Below are 24614 nucleotides of genomic sequence, written 5' to 3' on the forward strand. Positions count from 1 at the left end.
AGACTCTGTGAATCACAATCAACTTGGTGGCAGTGGGATATAGGTAATACCAATCAAAGTTATTCAGAATTAGTTATGTCAAACTGGCATGCATTTGGTTGACTATTGTGGATTCTCAAAAGTAAATAAATAAGACTAACCTTTATAAATATCTAAATTAACCTTCTAAATAATGAAAAAGGATGATTAGAAACTGTAATATATACCTAAAACATTCTATATACAATGAAGGACAAAAACCAAGTTTGTCCCTTTACTTCAATGTAATAGTAAAAACTTTCTTAAAATTGGCAAAAGCATGCACAGGTTAAAAAACAAGACCCAAGAATAAGCCATAATAATAAAAAAAAACCCATTGTCAGCAAGTTAATTCTGGCTAGGATCTACATATAACCTCCTCCCTGGGGGAAGGACAATAGAAAAGTGGGTGAAGGGAAATGTCGGAGATTGCAAGATATGAAAAATAATAATTTATAAATTATCAAGGGTTCATGAGGGAGAGGGGCGTGGGGAGGGAGGGGGGAAATGAGGAGCTGATGCCAGGGGCTTTAGTGGAGAGCAAAGGTTTTGAGAATGATGAGGGACAAATGTGCATGACACAATTGATGTATGTATGGATTGTGATAAGAGTTGTATGAGCCCCTAATAAAATGATTAAAATAAATAAAATAAAAACAATGTCTAATAGACAAATAATGCCAGATACTAATCAAGATTTCTAGGTGGTACAAATCATTTAGGTCTGAAGTACTAACCAAAAAAAAAAGGTTGTTGATCAAACATTCCCAGAGGAGCCTGGGAAATAAGACATCTTGATCGGCTCCAACCATTGAAAACTCAAAGGCTGAGCCTTACACTGAGAGGGGGAGGGGCATGGACATGCGGCAACACTAAAGGTTTCGGAAATTGCAACAACCAAAAATTAATTCCAAATCAAATGAATCCGAGATGTCTCTGGCAGAACTTTCTGAAATGAATGAATCCGAAGTGTTTTTGGCAGAACTTTCTCAAATTTTCCAGGAAAAATGTATGGAGAGTGGAGAAGGTTTTAGAAGCCCTGCCCACAGGAATGCAGTTCTAAACTCTGCACGTCTGGAGTTGCTGTGAGCCAGAGTCAGCTTAAGAGTGAGTAAGAACCCACCACCACCACCCCCACAGTCACTGCTAGTGGTAGCGATCCCTATGCAGAGGATCAAGGTCTTTGTGAAGCACAGTTCAATTCACAGTCTGTTAGAAGAAGATGTTGCCCTGATGAAAATTAGAGTAAGGATAAGAAGGCCTGAAAAGGTGTTGGTTTTCTGTTCTTTACCGAATGCTTCACCAAAAACATTCTTTCTCAACAACTAAAGGAATCCTGTCCTTAAAATATAAAAATGAACAAATGCTTTTAGCTTACAAATAATTCCATATTCTGTTCCATTAAGCAGAAAGTAAAAGGTCAAACATAACTGGAAATGTTATTTACTGTGTAACGAGAACAAAGGTAGGGCGGAGAGAGGGATGGGAACAAAATTCTCAAAGGAAGAAGGGGCCTAGTTGATGTGAAAACCATGCGAGAGAACACGTAGAACTGCTTTAAAGGTGTCGGAGTGAGGCATTTGCAATGGTCAAGGCTCTCAATTTTTCAACGGAATAGCAGCTAACAATTGGAGAACTTTTCTAAATGTTAGATAATGTGTCAGGCACTCTGTGTATATTGTCTAAATTTACCCTCATAAAGAACACGCTCATGAATTATGCCAAATTGCCCAATCAGGAAAGTTAAGTAACTTGCTCATAGACATAGAAGGTAATTGGCAAAGATAGAATTTGAGAATGAATTGTTGAAACCACCACATTGCACTTTCTTAGAGCATTATCTCCAATCCCAAGATGTTCAAGGGTGTGGTTATAAGTCAGGCTGCGAACTTCCTGGCCCACAGCTCCAAACTACCAGCAGCTCCACAGGAGAAAGACTGGGCTTTCTACTCCTGTAAACAGTTACAATCTCAGAAATCCATCAGTGGTCGCTCTGAGCCAGCATTAACTCGATGGCAGTGAGTGCGTGATCTCTGTTCCCTATCTCTCTTCATGAAATGGCTCAGATAATGCTTAAGTAACAATAAGAAAGAGCCTTTTCCTGTTGTTTCTACATGTGACACAGTAGAGCTATAGAATGGGGATTTCAAGGATGCAAGCTTGCTGGAGCATTGTGTGGTTTTACTCCTATAGAATTACTGTGTATACTTGTGTAAAAGCTGAGGTTTTTTTCAGCACATTTGTAGTGCAGTTTTTGTGGTAAAATTAGGTGCCTCAGTTGATATTCAGGTCGACTTATACTCGAGTATGTATGGTACTAGTATGTATAAAATTCTAGCATTTTGTTTAGCTAGCAATCCAGTGCTTTTTAGACTCCAGACCTCTTAAGACAATGTTTGCTTGTTGTTGTTGTTGTTGTTGTTGTTAGGTGCTATCAAATAGGTTTGGAGCTGTCCAGTGACTTCCAACCCATGGTGACCAAAGGCACAGCAGAATGAAACACTGCCCAGTCCTGTGCCATCCTCACGATATTTCCTATTGTTGCAACCACCCTGTCAGTCCATCTCGTTGAGCGCCACGTTCTTTTTGCTTGCCCTCTACTTAACAAGCATGATGTCCCTCTCCAGAGACTGGTCTCTCCTGACACCATATCCAAAGTATGGTAAAGTCACTTCATTCAGGCAAAGGAGGTACTTCTTCCAAGACGGATTTGCCTGTCCTTTTAGCAGCCCATAGTACTTTCAGTGTTCTTCACCATCACAATTCAAATGTACCGGTTCCTTTTAGGTCGTCCTTATTTTAATGTCCAACTTTCACATGTATATGAGGCCATGGAAAATACCATGGTTTGGGTCAAGCACCCCTTAATCCTCAAAATAACATCCTTGCTTTTCAATCCTCTAAAGAAGTCTTGTGCAGCAGATTTACCCAATGCAACTCACCTTTGATCTCTTGATTCCTGCTTCCATATGCATTGATTGTGGATCCAAGCAAGACAAAATACTTGACGACTTCAATCTTTTCCCCATTTATCATGATGTTACCTCTTGGTCAAGTTTGAGGATTTGGGTCTTCTTTACATTAAGTTGTAATCCATGCTGAAGACTGACTACAATCCTTGATCTTCATCAGAAAAGTAATGAGAAGATACAACCCTTTCCTTATTTTAAACCATGCAGCATTGCCTTGTTCTGTACCCCCAAATTCTTGTTGTAGAAGTTCCACATGAGCGCAATGAATTGTTCAATACATCTCAATTTCAAGTTCGATCAATTTCAGACTGAACACATTGATAGAATTCAATTTTTTCATCACTAGCTTTGGTGAGTGGTGCTTAAATATGAATAATAGTTTTATTGATTGGATTTCTTTGTGTTCAGAGAGCATTATCCTATCACAGACAGCGCTGTCCTTCAAGACAGATATTGAAGAGGTGTTTTTTGACGATAAATTTCTTGTCATTCCTCTAGATTGTGTCATTCCAGACATAGTAAACCATCTGATTTTCTGGTTCAAAAGTGGCCAATGCCAGTCCATATCAGCACATTAATTCCAAAGATATCAACCTGTGATTCCCATTTCATTTTTGATGAGTTCCAATTTTCTTGGCTTCATACTGCGTACATTCCAATGTCCAATTATTAGATTTTTGCAACTGTTTCTTCTCCCTTTGAGCTCTGACCATCAGAAAATTAAGATGCTGAAGGCTCCACTCCCACAGGCTTTATTCCATTCGTGTCACCCTGGTCAGCTCTCCTTTGAAAAAGCAACTCCTCCTCAGTCCTATTTCATCTTCCCTGAGGGGCCCATCCCCCAGCACTATCCCTACCAATGCTCCGCTTCCATTCATTAGGCCTGTAGTATCTGACAATGGTCCCATGCTACTTCCCCTAAGTAGACAGCCATACCGTCTTCATTGTCTGTCCACTTAGTCTGTTCCTAGGCTGGAAGCTCTGCTGAAACCTGTTCACTTTGTTGACCCTGCCAGTATGTAAAATACCAGTGACACAGCTTCCAGCATCACAACTGCACATTAGCCACTGCAGCATGGAAATCTGACAGACAAATGGTGAAATGCCGAATTACTGTTGATAAATGCCATTGTTTTTTAGCATTTCTGAAGTTTCTGCTTTTCTATTTAATTGTAGTGTCTACTTGACTCCTTTGAAAGCTGTACTCCAGCAAGTTTGAATGAAGGTCCTTCCTCATGATTTAAATCAAAGTTATTTTTAATTCAAACATACAATTTGATTATAAATAAGTATTTAGTGTGCGTGATTGGAACTCAATTTGATGCCTAATTATATGGTTTAAATATGAATGAAAATTTTTATCCATTGCAGTTTTAAATGATTATTATTGCTTCAAAAAAGAAAATTAGGGTTCTTTTGGCATAGGCAAAGATGAACAATTCAGTAGAACTTCCCTGTTAATACTGAAAGTGTGGGAACTTCCCTGTTAAAATTGAAAGTGCGCGATCACTTTTTTCATTATTCTTGTTTCTTGAGTTAGTAAGAAACAATAATGACATTTTTAGTTAATGTTTTCTAATTTTTAAGTTAAAGTTAATTTCTAATATTTTAAATTAAAGTTCCTAATTAGGCTAGTGAGGAATATTTAGTAAAGTCTTTAGAATTAAGTTTTCTATTTGTATTAAGAAATGTGTAGTACTCAATATTTTATAATATCATTTGACTTGCTATTTTCAAATATGTCATTAAGCATATCTAAGAATTAACTAATAATTTGCATGAAAATGCATTTCAAAAAGCATAACATTTCATTAATTAATGTAGTTGATAATGACATTTGAGCCCCTGTGCTTTGAGTTTGCCCTATTGCTCTTCTGCATTGTAAATTTTTTCCCAATTAACAGCCAAAGAAGCAAACTTTCAGTATTTATATATAATTTTTAGCCTATAAAACCAGAAACATTCTATAAGAATTCATGAAATGAGGGCATCCTTGACTATAATAAAAATATAATTCCATTAAGATATTCAGTGTACTTCTATATAATTCAAGCAAGAACATTTTATAAAAAAATATTTATTTGGCTGATGATTGTGTCAGAATACATGGATCTTATAAAATAACAGTATGTGTTGACACATAAAAATACTACAAATCTTGCTAGCACAGATCAAGATCAAAAAACCCTAAATGTTAAAACTCCCTGTGATCTTATAAGTAAAATATGCTCATTAATCTACTATTGTTTTCTGAAAGCACAGGTGTCTATTGTTTTAGTGAGTCTGACCACCTAAATACAATAATGTAAAACTAGGCAACCTTCTAAAGAAGAGAAGCAACCTTTGATGTAGCGTCGATTCCAACTCATAGCAACCTTATAAGAGAGCATAGAACTGGCCCATAGCGTTTTGAAGGCTATCATCTCTTTAGAAACAGGCTTACATCACCCTCCCATGGAGTACCCAATGGGTTTGAACCACCAGCCTTTCTATTAGCATTTGCGTTTGTGATCATTATGCCACCGGGGCTTCATACCATTAGCTTTACAAAATTATAAACAGATGATTATATAGTACATCGATGTATAACATTTAATAATTGACCCTCAGTGTCATAGACAATAGAACTCTCTTTGTTTTCCTAAAGCAAAATTTACTAATTTCTTTCACACACTTAATATGTTTTTCATTTAAACTTTTAATGAAGACAGTCTTCGCAAACCTGATATTCAATGCAGCTCATGTGTGAGAACATTGGTTTTTTTTAAGGACACCAACATTTTCATATGAGCTAGCAAATTTAGGGGGGAAAAGTATCTCTTTAAATAGATATTCAGTATATTTTAGTATTCAGTATATTTTAAATTATACTCTCAGTATATTTAATAGGAAATTTTCTAAGTACCTCCATGTTACTCTCAGCTTTAAATTTATTTTAGAAATACTATCAGGTATGTTTTTTAGAAGCAAAGTTAAGGTAAGGTAAGTTAAGGTAAACTAAATGAAAAATTGGTTGTGAAAGTAATGTATTCATAAACATCACATTGCTGCTGTACATGTTTTTTAAGAAAATAACTAAAGCACCAGGATGCTCATTCCCAGCGAAGAATTCTTAAGGCCAGGATATGATTTAGATGCACTGAAGCAATACTAGAAATGCTTAAATGAAAGGTGCACACACACACAAACAATATACTTCCATAAGAAAGACAGCAGCATGGTATGCCTTTGCTACTAATGCATTTGGCAAGAGATCAGAGGAACCCAAAAATTGTAGTAAGTGGTTTTCCCTCCTTCAAGACAGTAGACGAGGCATAATTTCACTATATTGGGTTTAATTGCTACATTACAATCTACAATTGGAAAGCTACTATGGCAAGAATAAGGGCAAGTGTTTTCATGTACACTTCTTAAGTTAAATTCCAAGATTCCAAGCATACAGTGGCATGGATGAAGACATGAGAAGATCAGATTAAAATAGAAGAACCAGATAAGTAATAGTATATGTATAAAACATAAGGGGACAGATCTATCTGAGATGCCATACAACTCTAATCAAAAACTTTGTAAATTCTGCCTGGCAATAAATAAAATTGAATTTGGGAAGTATAAAAGGGAAGGACTTTGGAATGGTGGAACTATCTTTGCCAGATAACTATCATTAGACAATTAAAATCATAAAAGTCCCTTTGCCTTGAGCTCCTGTTCTCTGCCCACCACATTGTTCACATACTTCAATTAGAGCGGTCCTTAGAATTTTGGATGTACATTTTTTGTCTTTGATGATTGGTATAGTTTTTTCTTGAAGTCATGATTATATCACTGTGTTGACCTAATAATTAAGAGAAACGATAATGCCTCACAAAATTCACATATATACTAAAATACTCTATTTTTACTTTGTAGCTTGTCTTGAATTGGAATACTTTATTGGTGGAAATATGTAAAATAACTTAACTTAAAATGAATGATGTTTTATCTTTGAAGATATATGTAACATATCATCTTTGCCACCTTTATGGTCACCTAATCACTGGAAAGCCCCTTTCTTGTCACTCAGTTTGAAATCTCAGGGGTCGTACTTTACAATTAATGTCCTCAGTTTCATCAGCAGGAGCGAAGCGAGTTTAGTGTAGATTGATATAAATGATAGTACTTCTTACATCAAAATCCTTATACTTTGGACAGACACTTTATCAAGTGGCTGAGCAAACACAGCAGCTTTTGAAGTATTTGAAGAGCCATTGAATTTAAGAGTCGTCATGCCTTCACTGTTCTTTAATCTTATTAGTACAGGCTGCCTTCTGACCATGGCTCTTCCTCAATTCAGATTGCAGGAGGCAGATTATAAAATAATGCTTAAAACGTCTTATCTATTTCAACCTGTTGAGAGATATATCAAATACTTAGGAAGTTCTTGAGTTTAAAATGATTCAAAAAAGCATTAATATTTTAAAATATGATCAAAGCAAATAAATGTACTCACTTAGGTAACTTTAAAACTATCTAATTTCTATTCTCATTTTAATCACCCCCCACAAAGATAGCATTTTTATACCTAGTAATGTGTACTACCAACGTACGAGCACAAAGCACTTTACACATATTGTTACAAATATTACTGGTAACACAGTGTTTTGATTTGTTAGAAATTCTCAAGTTTAAAGATTCTATTTGCTAAAGGAAATTGTTATATTCCCTGGAAATAAAGACACAGGCTGGACTCTTTCAAAGAAATTGCCACAGCCGAATTTTGTCTTTAAATTCTCTCACTGCCATTGAGTTGATGCCAACTCACAGTGACCCGCGATACGACAGAGTAGTATGGGCTCTGTGAGTTTCTGAGACTATATCTCTACAGGAGTAGAAACCCCCATTGTTCTCATTCGGAGCAGTTGGGGTGGGGGGGGGGCATTACTTTTATTTATTTTTTTATTTTCATATTTTAAATCATTTTATTGGGAGCTCATACAACTCTTATCACAATCCATCCATCCATTGTGTCAAGCACACTTGTTGCCCTCATCATTCTCAAAACATTTGCTTTCTACTTGAGCCCTTGGTGTCAGCTAGCTGGTGGTTTTTAATGGCTGGCCTTGTCGTCAGCAGCCCAGTGCACAACCCACTAGGCCATCGGGTTACTCTTTAAATTATGGGACAGGAAAAATATATATAAAGTGACATTTGGAACTTTCTGTACAGCTTTTGTAAACTTTTCCTTTATAACTATAAGCTTAGATGTTTTAAATAAGCTGATTCTAACCTTTTCAGTATGATGATCCTTTTCAATATCAAAAATAAATGGATCTTTGTAACATTTCATTGAATAGAAAGCTAAAAACTTTCTAATAATTGTGTGACTTTTACTCTATGTTTTATTAATTAAAAACCTCATTCTTTGAAACTTAGTAATATGCATAATAACATAATTTGGTCAATGATAGTGCTTAATACATATGTAGATAGCCAGGCAATTATAATAGCATAATGGTAATTCAGTGACACTCTTAAAATATGACCCTTGTAATAGCCCTTATAAGATTATCCTTATAATAACCCAATTATTGATCCTCACTTCACAAGCACAGGGACACTCATTTTGGTTGTATACTTGCTTTCTTCATTCACTCCTGCCAGTAATAGATATTGCCAACTAGCAATTTAGTAAAAGATACTCTGATTCATTCACCTCTGTAAGTGCCCCAGGACTTAGTTCTCTAAGCTGTTCTCATTGAAGATTGATAGAAGTATTTGATGAAATAAAACAACTAAACTTCTGTTCATGCTTTATTTTATGCTGTGCTTAATAATTTATCTTCATTTCCCATATTTTATCATTAAACTGTTATGCTTAATTTTCAGTTACACTGAATTATTTTAGAATATGCCTGAGCCTACACATATTTTAAAACACTTTATCACTCATCTGTATGTCCATCTATCTGTCCATCATGTTTTCTTGAATTTTTTTAAATTGAATCAGTGCATGCAGATTTAGACTGATGAAAATGTAGCATGCCTAACGAAACTCCTTTAGTGAATACCTTTGCTGTATCTCTTCACAAGAAAGAGGCTACCAAATCCTGAGAATGATACATCTTGTTTCTGTTATTATCCACTTGTACTATCAATGTGATGATTTGGGATTTAAAATAATATACTATCATGATCCCAATTCTACCTTACAAATCTGGCTAGACCAGAGCATGTACACTGGTACAGATAAGAGCTGAAACACGGGGAATCCAGGACAGGTAAACCCCTCAGGACCAATATTGAGAGTAGCCATGCCAGGAGGTTAAGGGGAAGGTGGGGGTAGAAAGGACGAACTGATCACAGTGATCTACCTATAACCCCTCCCAGAGGAATGGACAACAGGAAAGTAGGTAAAGGGAGATATTGATCAGTATAAGATATGAAAAAATAATCACTTATAAAACATCAAGGGTTCATGTGGGAGGTAGGGGGAAAAAGAGAAGCTGATAGCAAAGGCTTAAATAGAAAGAAAATGTTTTGAAAATGATGATAGCAACAAATGTACAAGTGTACTTGACACAATGGAAGGATGGATGGATTGTGATGAGTTGTATGAGCTCCCGATAAAATAATATTTTAATTACAGATAAAAAATAACACAAATATTTCTCATATTAAATATTTATATACCAATAAAAGAATGTCTTTTTGAGCTACAAGATACAAGGTGACTGAATGTGATTTTTATAAATACCATCTTTAGACAGTTTGAACAACTAATTTTTATAATAATAAAAATTATTGTTCCAGCCACTAGTTGCTGTCAACTCCAGTTCATAGTAACCTCCTGTCTATCATAGTAGATCCCATACACACACACACACCAGCTGATTTTTAGAAGTAAAATACTAGGCTTTTTTCCCAAGGTGCCTTTAGGTAGACTTTGAACTTCCATCCTTTTGGTTAGCATCCAATCCCATTAACCACTCACCACATCTAGGTATTCTGTAACAATATAGTTGAGATGCATTGAGTTGTGAATACAATGATGCCAGCATGCCTAAAAACTCATTGGGGAAAAAAATTACAGCGTCCATGATCACAACATAATCCAGCTGCAGTGTGACTGATAGAATGCTTGTATGACCTCATGTCCTGCCATTTACATAGTCACTATCTACTTTTCCTCTAGGTTCGATAATTCATTGTAAGGGTCTCACAGAATTTACAGAAAATTATCAGTTATAGAGTTTTCTAAGGAAGTTGACAGATTACAGTGAAGATGAGAAATGCTCAGGATACAGATGTACAGTCAGGACATGTTACAACGTGCTTCCAGGTCTACTACTAAATGCCCAACGGACATGTCACTCCACTGTAAGCCTCAACCCAAAGGCATTCAGCTCAAGCTCCAGGGCTCAGTGAACCCAGCTCCCTAAGGTAAGTGCCTGAAGGCACCCCACTCTGCAAGCCGGAAGGAGCTGATGTTTTTGCTCTTTGGACTGGGAAATCCACCTGCCTGTCTCCTGCTCATCTGATGTTCTGGTTGTCTTCTGGCTCCAGGAGGTTCAGTTGCAGGGATCTCAAGTCCACGGGACGTGTTCCACTTCTGGCTCTTACTGGTAGTGAGGTCCTCCTTTCTAGTTCTCAGAGAAATCAATTTATTCACAGAAGGATGGCAATCCAATAAACCCTGTTAACAATTACTCACAGATGAATCTGATTAGTGCCTTCCCTCACCTTCCTACCAGACCCATGCAGGGAAAGGTTGGTAGAAGTTAGAGATTGAGCTAGAAGGCCACCTTCGATCATTTCCTGTCCCTATACCGCACTATGTCAAAAGAAGTGCTGTGCTTATCACCAGGGGAAGGGAATAAAACTGATTCTGTCTGCAGTGCTCAGACGGGTGCTTTGTTCATTTCTGTATCCTTCATATCAACCAGAATCTAGGAAAATGGACAAATGCCAAAATAGATTAAGAAGTGCAAATAGCACATCTAATGAGGAATGGTTGGAAGTTCTGGGGTTTTATGTAGTGTGCATTTAATAATATACTTAAAGAACATAAATAAGACTTGTTATCACAGTGTTTAAGTTCACAGTTGCTAACAAAAGGTTAATCTTTCAAACCCACCAGCCACTTCATAGGAGAAATATGTGGTGGTCTACTTCCATAAAGGTTCCAGCCTTAGAAAACCAATGGAGAAGTTCTACTCTGCCCAGTAGGGCTTTCTGGGTTGGAACATATACTATATACTTAGGGTTGTATGTTGGAATGTATACTATACAACAGGAATGTATATTATACAACAGTGAATTTGGTTTGGAAATAGCATAACTATTATGTGAATTTGGTTTAGAAATAGCATAACTATTATGAAATACTTGAAAGATTATTTTATAGAGAAGTTACGGAATCTACTCTTATCGTCTTTTCTGAATAAAAATAGTACCAAGGAACCAGTACAGTGAAATACTGCTAGCAACTGGAATGTGTTCACAAGAGAACTTTGTTTCTCTGCTAACAAGCATGTTCAGTCCTAGGCTGGATGGCCACTTGATATGCTGTAATAAGAGGATGGCAAGCATTCCATCCTTGAGAATATCTGAAATATTAAAGAAGAAATGAGTCAGTCCAGAGGAGCCTTCTCTAATTTAAAATGGCATCATTATCAATGTAAGTCTAGACGCATGATTTAGCAGTATTCAGGATAGTAACTTTTAAATTTTCATCTCCGAACATGTTTCAAAATGTCTCATGCAATTGCTGGGAAATTGTGACTTCCTTAATGCCCGTACATTCAAAATTGTGCTGGATTCGGATGCGCCCGAGTATGGAGGGCACCAGCGACTCGACCACAATACCGACTACTTTTCTGAAGCTTTTGAACATAATGGCCGCCCCTATTCTCTTTTGGTAAGTTTTGAAATATTTCTTCATTCAGTTTTGATTTAGTCTTTGCTTTTCATGTCAGTGATGTTACCTTCAAAGAAACCCCTCCACCAGGAGGAAGTGATGCTGAAAGAGGGGGTGGGGCAGAGAAGAGTGGTGACGCCAAGTTAAAAGCCATTTACTGGATAATAGAGCCAAGTGCTGTGTATGGTGTTGACTAACCTGGGTTTTGAAAATTTTTTTAAAGCAGTAACGGATTGGGAGAAACAATTAGGGACTTTTCCTATTAATAGAATTAGAAATTATTTATAAAAATTTACACGAAGAGCAAATTTTGTATTATTCATTATATTATGAGTATTTTAATTCTTTATGTTAAAACTTTCTTTCCTTCTACTTTTCTTGCTTTAACTGAACTACATTATATTAAGCAGGATTTTTCATTATGGCTATGTAATAAAATTTAACTTAAAACACTTTAAAAGAATCATGAATATGTATCCTTTTTTCTTTCATGTAGTAAATTGAAGACTGAATTTATTTATAGCAAGTTTAAAATTCTCTGCTGCCCTACTATTCCTAAGGAAAACATTATTTTATGTCACTGATTTTAATTGTGAGGAATATTCACATTGCTTTAAATGACATGGTTTTAAGTGCTTTTTTAAAAACATAGGACTTGGCACATCTCGAGATCCACAGTATATGCACCGGTCCACATCTCTGTTTTAAAACTTTCATGTTTCTTTTACTGATTGTCCATTCTTTCTATTTTTCATTTTGCCTTGTTTTAATCATGAGGGATCCTGGATTAAACTTCAAGGAAATTCATGAAGCCAGGATGTATTTGGCAAATGGATGATTGTGTCATAACTGAAACCTCTGATTTGCGTGAAAGTCTCCGTCTTTCCAACTTGAGACATGCTGGGTGAGGAAGGCGAGTCTGTGACCAATAGCCCTGTGTAGGCACGTGAACACAGCCAGGGAGAGCAGTCCCTCCTTCACGCTGAGAGCAACAGGAGGGCCGGTGGGCAGCATGCACCTTTTTTCCACCTCCAGGGAAAGTCTCCCCATCGTCACTCGTACACATTTGCTAAAGTTTAATTTGCAAGCTCAATAATCCATAGGATCTGGTAAATAACTGTCGCGTCTGTTTTCCAAGATAGCAAGACAGCTAGAAGGGTACCTGACCTAGCCCTGCCTGCCGCAGCATCCACAAGGACAGCTCCAGCATGGCCCTTGTGTGTTCCATCAGTTGAAACTGTGAAGCCAGGGCATGAGTGCGTGTGTTACAACTGAAACATATTTGCTAAGTCCAGAGTAGCTCGCGAATGCCAGAGGTGACGGAGAAGAACTCCATTGTGCTTCATTGGCAGTCGTTGGAAAGTTCATTTTAGCACAATAATTTCTCTATTTTTGTTCCTGCGCTAGGAGCTCAAGTTTTAACCTGTATGTTAACTTCTGGGTTAATCGGTGTACTGAGAGGAGAGGCGTTTCCTTTTCTCCTTTGACTCAACAATTCAAATTTTCTAACACAGAGGAGAGACGACAGTAGCTGAGCTTTAAATAAGTTAGGTGTCTTTATCTTATTCAAGAGTTACCAATGATGAAAATATGACTAAAGCAGTAGATTTAACATTAATGTATTTACCAATTAGATTCCTTAGCAATAGCAAATAGGTCCTTGTGTTACATTCTAAAATTTGGGTGCTCAAAAGTCGACTTGGTACAAATAAAAGGTTGGGCAGGTAGAGTAGCATATGTATTTGACTATCCAATTACTGAAACTGGATTATATACAGTTTAATTCCTTGTTAATGTTTGCTTGTAAATATATAAACCAGATAAATATAAGTATACCTATAGACATAACTGGAATCCCTGTTAAGTATATGAGTTAATTGGATGGTTAACTACATGCAGTTAAATTCATGGCTACTAACTGAGAGGTTAGCAGTTCAAATCCACCCAGCGATGATTCAGAAGAAAGGCCTGGTTTTGTGTTTCCAAAGGGCCACACCATGAAAGCCCTAGGGAGGGCAGTTCTACTTTGCAACACATAGAGCTGTCATGAGTCGGAATCAACTCAATGACAACCAGAAATATAACTAAATAAATGTAACTAGAAAAAATCAATTTCATAGCCATATATTATAGTGTCTCACATGTTCACAACATGATCTTAGTCTAATTCTTAATGGCTAGTGAATGGACATGCTACATCTGTTTACCAGCATAAATGTTTTATCTTGGACAGGTATGCTACAGAGTTTCTATATTCATGTACTTAGAAAAAAGATTTACATTTAAATGCACTTAAACATGCATTGATTTTCAAATGGATTTATATTATTTTCATGTTTCTTTTTACTGCTGCATATTTCGAAATTATTTTAAAATTTAATATGCCATTAAAATGATAAATGTAGAGTTTCACAGGCAATACTAAATCATACCTGCTGTTTCAAGTTGATTCCTACTCACAGTGACCTTTTAGGACACAGTAAAACCGCCTGTAGTCTTTCTAAGGCTATAAATCTCACAGAAACAGACCACCACGTGTTTCTCCCAAGCAGTGACTGCTCTGTTCAAGCTGCCAGCCTTTGGGATAGCACCTAAGCACTTTAACCACTTTGCTACATGGGCTCCCCATGTGAGGGCAAATCAAAGAGGATGCTGGGAAATTTGCTCACTGCCGTTTGAGTCAGTTCCGGTCATGGCAATCCTGTAAGACGGGACGGAGCTGACCCTGTGAGTTTCTGTGCCTGGAACTCTTTACAGGAGTAGAAAGCCCTCTCATTCTCCCCCAGTGTGGGTGGGTGGCAGCTTTGAACTACTGACATCGCAGTTAGCAACACAATGCACAATGTACTTACTAGGCACCAGGACTCCTTTGGGAAACATTCCTATACAAAACTATCAAAAGGCGAAGCCATCATTTCTTGACATATTCCCCCATCTCCATCTATGCACTTCTTTCTAGAGGTGACGTTTTCATCTCTCTAACCATTCCCCGAAGGGATCTTTTCAGTGCACGGCGTGACAAAATGGTGGTTTGGGCATCGTGAGGGACTCCAATCTTTTTCCTGCAAAATGTTCTTTCAATTTTACAAACAAAAAGAAGTGTGAAGGGACAAAATCGGTAGGGTGGATGGGATAAGGTTTCCCGATGAAATTATCATAGAAAAGCCCTTGCTCCCTTTAAAGAATAAGCTACATGTGATCTCCCTGGGGGATGGACAGCAGAAAAGCGGGTGAAGGGAGACGTCGGGCAGTGTAAGGTATTACAAAATGATAATTGATGAATTTTCAAGGGTTCATGAGAGAGGGGAGAGCGGGGAGGGAGGGAGGAAAAGAAAAAAGGAAAATGAGCTGATTCCAGGAACCCGAGTAGAAAGCGAGTATTTTAAGAATGAGGGCAACGAGTGTATAAGTGTGCTTCGCACAATTGACACATGTGTGGATTGTGATAGGAGTTGTTTGAGCCCCAATAAAATGATTTACAAATAAATAAATAGATAAATAAATAAATGAATTCATAAATAAGCAGTTGCATTGTGGTGGTGAGGGGGGTAAATCCTGCCCTTTGTCTCACCAGTGCAATTTTCCGTTTTCTGAAAAATAACACTTCATAATAGCATATCCTTTGTAAAAATCTATGAAGAATCTCCCCAAACAGTCACCAAAACCATCGGATCTGGCCTCTCTGCGGAGAATTTAACTGACCCACCAGATCCCTTGAAAGCTACTCTCTTTGGAGTGGACATCGGGGCTCTTTTGGAAGCACCAGCATGAGGATAAGACCGATGCACAACTCAGAGTCCTGGAGGGGAGCCACCCATGCAATCCAGAGGCACGGTTAAACATACTGCGCTGGGAATACAGCCGGGCATCTATCAATCAACTAGACCCTGGGAGCAACCCTTTACCGGGCAGTCAATTAGAGGCACCCCAACTTGTTCATATCTGTAATTACCTCATCATAAGGACAATCTGGGTTGTCTCAGGTTCCTTAGTATAATTGGGAGATAGCTGCTAACCACTCAGAAAATGTACCTATATACTTGAAACCATAATATAGAAGAAAACTCAGAATTCCATAGGTGATCATAATGAAGAAAAATCACTTGCTTGAACAAATCCCTTAATATTGCCTATCTGCAAGGGCTCGGGAGCAACATAAGCGCATTCTGGTAATTAACACTGAAGTGAAAAAGTATAATTACACAATATTCCTGTTAATGATGCTATATAATTATCAATTTAAAGTTTTGAGTAGATAGTCTATACATGTGAATAGAATTCATAGAGCTCCTTACATTAAATGGCCAGCATAATTTATTAAAATTTTGGAAGCGATTTTTAGCCATTATATATCAAAATAGGAAACTGTATATGTATATATTGCATACCTTGAATATATTATGTTAATCCATTTTAACTTTTAAATTTGTAGCAGCTAAGATTCCAGGGAATTAAAATCTATTGGTTACATTGTAAATGAAAATACAGTCGTTCAGAAATTTTCAGTAGAAGGCAGTTCTTCAGGAGAAAGACAGGTCTTTTGACTCCCGTGAAGAATGACAGTCTGGGAAACTCACAGGGGCAGTTCTCCCCTGTCCTATCGGATCCCTCTGCATCAGCAATGACTTGATGGCAGATGAGTTTGGTTAGGAGACAGTTCTTATCTTTCATTAATGAAACTATTGTGAAAGCATGAGTCAAACAGAGTAGACATCGGAACTACATGGAATCCAAACAAGAGACGCACCTTGACCGCTCCCGCCCATATACATGATGCCACACACTGAGGTCATGCCTGTGTTTGTCATAAGCCCCCCTTGTCCATGTGTTCCACTGTAACTTTCTCAGTCTTCTTGCCTTCTTACAGAAAGTTATCATATCAGATGAAGTTAGTTTGAATGTAGCAGGACCTGGGAATTCTTTCGTTTTGTTTCTGGCACTGCTAAGAAATTTAGGCTCTTTTCCGTTGTAGAGAACATGGTAGAAACAATTCAGACCCATTCTTTGGATAATCTGCTTTTTCTTTGACTCCCATAACTAAACATAGACAACCATTAGCCAATTATCATCTAGTTCACTGGTTCTCAACCTTCCTAATGCCGGGACCCTTTAATACAGTCCCTCGTGTTGTAGTGACCCCAACCATATGTTATTTTCATTGCTACTTCATAACTGGAATTTTGCTACCATTGTGAATCGGGTGACCCCTGGGAAAGGGTAATTTGACCCCCAAAGGGGTCATGACCCACAGGTTGAGAACTGCTGATCTAGTCGATCCTGACTTATAGCAACCCATGTGTGTCAGAGTAAACCTGAGTGCAAACAGGTTGTCAGTGGGTGAGATTTTGGAAGTAGATAACCAGGCCTTTGTTCTGTTTCTCTCTGCATGTACTCACACCTTCAAACTTTCCGGTAGTGGTCAAGCAAGTTAACCGTTTGCACCACCCAGGAACAGAGCTCTGAATGGGTACTTTGAAACGCATACCACTGCCCTTTGATTCCTGCCTGATTTGATCAGTTTGGGAAGGGATATGCTGAGTCTGAGCCTTGGTTTCTTTCATTTCTTCTTTGCTTTCGCTTGGGATGCTTTCCGCTATAACTCTCTTATAGATATGCTGCTTTGGAGTTGATCTGCCTAGATCAGTAGTAATAGTTCACCTTATATTTGTTAATGGATACTTCTAGTTTTATTTATTCAACTAACTTTATAGGACCTTCTCTTTCATAGTCAAAAAGAAGATACTGAGTGGATGGGGACTCCTTGGCAGTTAAAGTCTCATGTGGTTTTAGTTGTAAGTCATTAAAAATATGTAACTTGTTGGGAAACAGATTGTGGCATTTAAATACATAGTTTTACTCTGCTGCGGGAATATAAGTTTTATCCCTTTGAAAGAATTGGTTTGCAAATCACACTGCAATATTGAACTACAGAATGACTGTTAGCATGTATGGAATTTTTCTCAGATGATAATCATTCTTAAATCACTATTACTTTTCATTGAAAAAAAAGTTTAAAAACTATCCTTTATACTCATAATACTAATTTTTCAAAATTCCATCATTGTCCAAATACTTTAATATTGATATTAAAATCTAACAACTGCCTTGGTGTGTTTATTATTCTTTTAATACTGCCAATTTTTGTTTAAATATTTTAAGGGGGAAAACTTTGTTCATCTGGAGTGGAGTTACACTGGGCACAGGGGAGCTTTGGTTACTGAAAACCATCTGATGTACTTTGCTCTTTCTCCATCTTTTTTCCTTTGCCGGTTTGTTTTACGCATTGCATTCTAGGTCTCAGCAATGAAAGCCTTCTCCCCTTCTCTTTTCAGAACCATCAGATAAACTTCCACTTCGAGATAAATTGCCTGAAAATAATATAGTACTAAATCATGAGTAGAGATTCATTACTGCAATAATAATAACCATTTACAATGTCATTTTTATTTGTTGCTTGGTTACTAGTGGCTGGATGAGCATCAAAAAATGTAAATTACTTTGCAATTTTGTAAGTTATTCAGATGTAAGTATATTAGTTATTTTCATGTGAAATATGCTCATGTTTTTCCCACTAGTCTTTTTACCTACTGCTGCTTTTTTATTTAGTTATCTTTAACCCCTAGTTTGTCCAGATATTATACTAAGAGATAGAAATAAAAAGCACATGGCCTCTGTCCTCATAATGCTTAGATACAGTGGGGAAGTAAACTTGAACAAAACAAATCACAAAGTGTGGACCGTGTGATACAAACACAAAGGTTGCCATCAGGTAAAGTGAAGAACCAACCCCTCGGTCCTCTGGGTGGTCACGGAATGCCGGCCCATGAAACGATTATGTCTGAGATTCCAGATCTAAGGAACCAGCAAGGCCAGGAGTGTTCTGGGCGGAGGGCACAGCGGGGCAAAGAGCCCCAGGGAAAGGGAAGTGTTGGGTGTGTTTCATGAATCCAAAGGCCCTGGGGCTAGAGCCTGGCTCATGAAGGAAGAAGAGGAAGAAGTGCTGGGCGCTCAGCGGAGAGGCTAAGCCAGGCGAGAATGGTTCAGGACCATGCATAGTTCACTTTGGGTGAGATGTCAACCTTTCTGTCTCCTTAGATTGGAGAAGAGTCTAAAACACACTAGAAATCACTTATGTTTCATTTATGATTTTGTCCTCTAAAAAAAGAGGGGAACAAAAAAAGAAACTGTCAATGAAACTATTGATACAAAACAATGCTTTCTGTTTGACTTAGAGTCTCTCAGATTGTGACCTCTTGGGCAGTTTAGCTGTCATGTCCTTCACCACCCCCAGGCACCTGTGCCTGCTCCCAGCCAACAGGCTTACTGTTTGCAAATTGCATGGAGCCCTCTAGTGGCCGTTGCTTTAGAGTCATCTTAGATGCCAGAACTGGAAGCTGTGGCCTTGAGCCTTCTCAGAGCAAACAAATGCAATTGTACAGATTCAGTCCTTTCAGGCTGTCCCTTTGAAATGATGGCATCAACGTTCAGTATTGGTTTCTGTGGCACTGACATGAGTGTGTTCACGTAGGTGTACATTCCGAGCCGAGTAGCCCTCATCCTTCAGAATGTGGATCTGCCCAACTGAAGAGGCCTGACTTCAGAGACCCATGTGAAAATGATGTTTTGTTCTCCGCTTCTCCTCGTCAAAGGATTTATCATGTAGAAGCTTATCAAAATGCACCTGCCTTGCCAAAGTGTGAGATGTTCAAAATTCAATATTTGTATATGCAAATAAATATTGAGATTTTCATCAAAAGTAGGGAGACTGTTTCTGAAATTTCAGCAATACTAGACTAGATTTTTTTCAAGCCACCTGCACTAGTATTTCAAGTGCAGTGTTACATATAATACTAAAACCCTTTTACTTTTCTGACTCAGTCAGAATCTTTTCTCGTTCAGATTTGAATCTCCCATGACGTGAACTTTCTTCTGTTAATGTATACAATATGTTTAAAAGATGTGCTTGGAGGGCATATTTGTTCTAATATCTCTTGGTCCAAATTATCAAGATTATTTCCCTGATGACCAGGATCATTGCCCCTTTATCAAATTGTGTTAACATAAAATTAACCATTGTATCCAGGAAACTATAAAAGTCATGACCCATGAACCTAGCTATGCGTAAGTTTGCATAAGTTTTATTTTGTAATCTTTCGTTCTTTCAGAATAAGTTCCTCTTTTGGTAAATCAAGAAATCCCAGTTTCTCTGAAGACCTAAAACAGTAATTGTAATTTCTAAGAAAATATGTCTTGTACTTTCAGTCAATAAAAAATAAGTTGTAAAATTGCTTTTGCTGATGTTTATTTTATAATATTAGCTGATTTATATGGAATGCATATTAAAATGCTTTATCTCAACTATAATAATGTTTCCTTGTATATGTGCATAGTCATGTATATGTTTATAGGACTTATTTAATGGAATTAAATAAGAAAATAAATTCTTTTTCTCTGGTACTAAGTTTTTGTTTCTTGAAATTATTCTAATCAATTCATATATCTAAAATATGTTACAGCAATAAGCATGAGCACAATTAGAAGCTGAATTAAATATCTCCACCCAGTGATCTATTCAATAGCACGTTGGTATATTAAACAGGAGGCCACAGGTCAAAAAATAATAAAAATACCATGTCTATTGATAACTTAGAATTATGATACATTTATAAGGTACCTGCCATTTTTTAAACCTCCCCTTTTCTTTATATTAATGCTGGCTGCTGACTTTGCCTTTAGCCTGATAATTTATGGGTAATAGAGAGTACTTGGAAGTCTTTCTATTAAAAAATCATTCCGTAAAGAAGAGATAAGCCATGGAAGCCAATATATTAGCATTATAACTTTTTTGAGTGAGACCACAAGTTTGGAACATGTTACATTTTTTAACTTCAAAGTAAAATAATTGTTTCATTTTTCTGTGGTGCTAGCTAGCGATGATGTATGCTGGGAACCATTACTGAAAACCGCCTGTGCGTATTACCCTGTAATGGGGACGTGAGCAATAGCTCCCCCTGGCGCTCTCTGTGCATCCTACCTGCTATTGATGACAGCAGAACGCGCAGCCTTGATATGACTTACATATTTTAATTGATAACTCTTTGCCTTTGCATTGGTTATGCAGGAAAAGCCATTATTCTTGAATTTCCCTAATTACTATTCTCTACCTCTCTAGGATCTAATATGTGTTGCAGTAGCTACATAGAACTCACAGACAAAATTGCTGATGAAAGGACTTAGTAAAGAAGGTAGCAATGTCGGTGAGAGATGCTCAGGGCTGAGTTATCAGGACATATTACACAGGTCTGTGGGCCATGCTAATAAATGTCCAAAGAGGAATGCCACTCCCCTCTAAGCCTCAACCCAAAGGCAGGCAGCTCAAGGTCCAGAGGTCAGTGAAACCAGCTCCCTGACACAGCGCCTGGAAGCACCCCACTCCTCAAGTCAGCCTCCTGCACAAAAGCACTCAGCTTTACTTACCCCAGAGGTTGGGAAGCCCATCCCTTGCTCCAGATTCTGGCTCTGGGTCCTGCTGCTGTTCATCTGATGTCACAACTGTCTTCTGAACCGCGGAGGTTCCCTGCGCAGGAATCTCAGGCCCGAGGATGTACTGCAGTCCTGGCTCTTGCTGGTAATAAGATGCCTCCTCCTGCTTCTCAGGGGCCTGTTCTCTACACAAGATGGCACTCCAGAAACTCCTGTTCACAATTACTCACAAGAGAATCCTATCAATATCTTCCCCCACCTTCCTGGACCCACGCAAGAAAGGCCCTTTGGTGGAAGTTAGAGACCTTGGCTAGAAGAGTCCCATTAAAGAATTCACTGCCAATGCAATCCCATCATGGCATTTTTACAAAACTACAAACATTTGCCTACCGGTATTTTCCTTTATGTATGCGAACTCTATGATAGAGTAAAAGGGCAACACCAAAACAGTAATGATGTGCTATATTTTCATTATATTTTATTCTTTGGATCCTACAGTTTAAACTTGAGCATTTAACAATGTAATGCTAATTACCAGCATCAAAACTTTTTTTGTGTTTTTCCTTAACAAGAGCAATATGTATACTGCCAGGTCAGAATTGTAAAAGCACATGCCTATTATAAACCATTAATGTTCCAAATTTAAGACATAGATGACTAGATTTTTCCATATTTTTCTGATATTAGTGTGTTGCTAGTAATTACTAGTAGTTGTTAATGATTGCTCTATTATCCAAAATAAAATTTATCCCTAATACTTAATGATATTTCAAGTTTTAGGCTATTAGCCTAATCAGAAAATATCATAGTTTGAAATGGTCAAAAGTTAGACTGTAAACATTTTTCCTAGCATTTTCCCACTGTATAGCACTTGAACTATCATAATCAATTCCTGTCCTCTCCTGTTATCTTTTGTTACTACGTGTTCATAGTTTGTGTGTTCGTCTCCACTATAAAATGAGGGAGCTAGTCACTGAGCTTCTCAAGTTCAAGAAGTAACCCGTGGCGATAAAGTGACTTGTCTCGTGGCGACTGTGACAGAATGCAAGTCCCTTTTCCTCAGACTCTAGCATTCCCCTGAGCCACATCTTTCACCATGTGTCCCCCATCAGGGATAGCACCTTCGCTATGGAATTGTATGGGTGGTTGTTTGAATAAGCCCCTTATATTCTTCACCTAGCACAGGGAAACGCAGACAGATCCAGGGGGCAGCAATGTGTTTTCTTCTCACTTTCAACATCAGAGAAAATATCATTTTCACTCTCTCTGGTCCTGCAGCCATTGAATCTGGTGATGAAAGCAAAATAAAATAGGTTTCCTATTGCTCTTCCGGTGTCGGATGCACAAAGCCGACTGTGACTGTAACAACCCGAACAGTGGAGAGGTGGTCTGGCCAGTCTTGTGCCGCCTCACATGCCCTTGAGCCTATTTTCAGTGGTGTCCTAAACTTGGGCGGTTTTTGTTTATAGATGTTCTTTATAGGAGGACAAGCGCTGAGCTGGGAACTTTGCTTGGTAGAATGCTTTGCTGAAAGGAAAGCACAGTTTACAGCATAAGCAATGGCGTGTCCTCTACAGGCAGTCGAGTTCATTTATCATTCACAACGTGGTAGAGTTGGAATGTGGATACATTTTCCCACCAAAGCCAGAAGTTAGATGGACAAATCAAATGAACTCCTTACGAATGCTCCCGCTCTGTTAGATGATTACTGGTGATGGGTAGTGAAATGCAGGCGAAGACTCATATTTTAGGACAGAAATTCTTAAGTGACAGTGTGAACAATCACGAGCCATTAGCTACAAGTGTCTTTTGATCGCTGTGCTTTAAAAACATTACACCAAGATGGTCCTGGCAAACAGTGTACAGAGAAAGCAGCATTTGTTTGCATGGCAAAGAAGCGGTTTGTGGAAAACATGCTATGATGCTCAAGGACATGCTCATCAGAATTTCACTTGACTCACAGTTCTTAGGTGTCATGCCTGTTGGGAGGAGAGAGATTTGGCCCAGAGATGTGCCATTCAGACCATTTTCCCAGCTTCTGTACAGTACTTAGAAGGAACGATGATGCGTATAGTTGTAAAAATATGTTCAAGTCTCAGTTCTTCCTTGTCAGTGCTTCTAAGAGAACATGCAGTGATGTAGTTCCTGTCTAGGAGCGGCACACAGCAATGAAAGGTGGTGGGGGCAGGTAGGCTTACACACCATGTTTACACACTGCTTTCATAAGTGCTAGTATTTGATCAATAGCTATGTTCAGGGTGAGTTGGTGATTGGAGACTAAAAGTTATTTTCAGGAACAAACTGTCACCACTACCTGCTTGTCCTTCAAAAAGTTAGCGTGCCCTCAAAGGCGGGGGGCCTGAGCTGCTTTACGGAGCAGGGCTTTGGAAGTCATTCCACTATGAAGACCCCGCAACAACCAGCCTTCACTGCCGCTCTCACTTGCCTTGGCCCAGCTCTTTCTCCGAGGCCACGGTCATTGCTGTTCCCTCAATTCGAGTCGTAACCCTCTAGGGTTTCAGACACTTGGACTTTGCACATGTATTACTCAGTCTTATGAGTGACAATTGCGACCTCTTAGTAAGTACTCAGAGCCCTGGTAGTATAGTGTTTATAAGCTGCTAACTGCAAGGTCTGCAGTTCGAAACCTCCAGCCACTCCTCAGGAGAAAGATGGGGCTTTCTATTCCAGTAAAGAACTACAGTCTCATAAACCAACAAGGGCAGTTCTACTCTATCCTATCGGGTCACCCTGAGTCACCACCAACTCCACGACAGTGAGTCGGTTTGCTTGTTTTTGCTGTAAGCCCCCAGTAGGGCAATGAAAGCCATGTTGGATGGAATAGACGGCAAAATCAAACCACTAAAAATTTGGAGTCCCATGAACTGAAATCAACATCGAGGCAACTAACAATGAAAATAACGGTAACATTCTCCAAATCACTTCCACAGAGGCACAGGTATTGCCTCTATTCCTGCATCTCTCCCTGTCTTCTCACTATTGACGACGCGGACAAATTGGCACATCACAATAGCAAAAGAGAGTTTAAAAAGTTAGGACAATTTGTTGCATCTTTTTTTTTTAACCAAGTCTGGACTGTCCTCAAAAGATAGGTTGCTTTTGCCGGGTGCCATCGAGTCAGCTCCGACCCATGGCTGTCCTCTGCACAACAGAGTGAGGCACTGGCCAGTCCTCTGCCGTCCTCACCATGGTTCCTGTGCCAGAGCCTGAAGATGCATCTCGTGGAG

The 24614-nt window shown here is 38.3% G+C and overlaps 1 protein-coding gene across 1 annotated transcript in view; it reads left to right on the forward strand.

Moving 5' to 3' along the window:
• GBE1 (1,4-alpha-glucan branching enzyme 1) overlaps nucleotides 1–20259 on the forward strand; it is a 394057-nt gene extending 373798 nt beyond the window's left edge. Inside the window, exons 15-16 of the mRNA XM_075542452.1 lie at nucleotides 11766–11883; nucleotides 19412–20259. Coding sequence (XP_075398567.1) covers nucleotides 11766–11883; nucleotides 19412–19468 — 175 coding nt within the window. The 3' untranslated portion in view covers nucleotides 19469–20259. The remainder of the gene's footprint in view (nucleotides 1–11765; nucleotides 11884–19411) is intronic.
• Nucleotides 20260–24614: the final 4355 nt, after the last annotated feature.

Source organism: Tenrec ecaudatus, chromosome 2, assembly GCF_050624435.1.
Source record: "Tenrec ecaudatus isolate mTenEca1 chromosome 2, mTenEca1.hap1, whole genome shotgun sequence".
Lineage (NCBI taxonomy): Eukaryota > Metazoa > Chordata > Mammalia > Afrosoricida > Tenrecidae > Tenrec > Tenrec ecaudatus.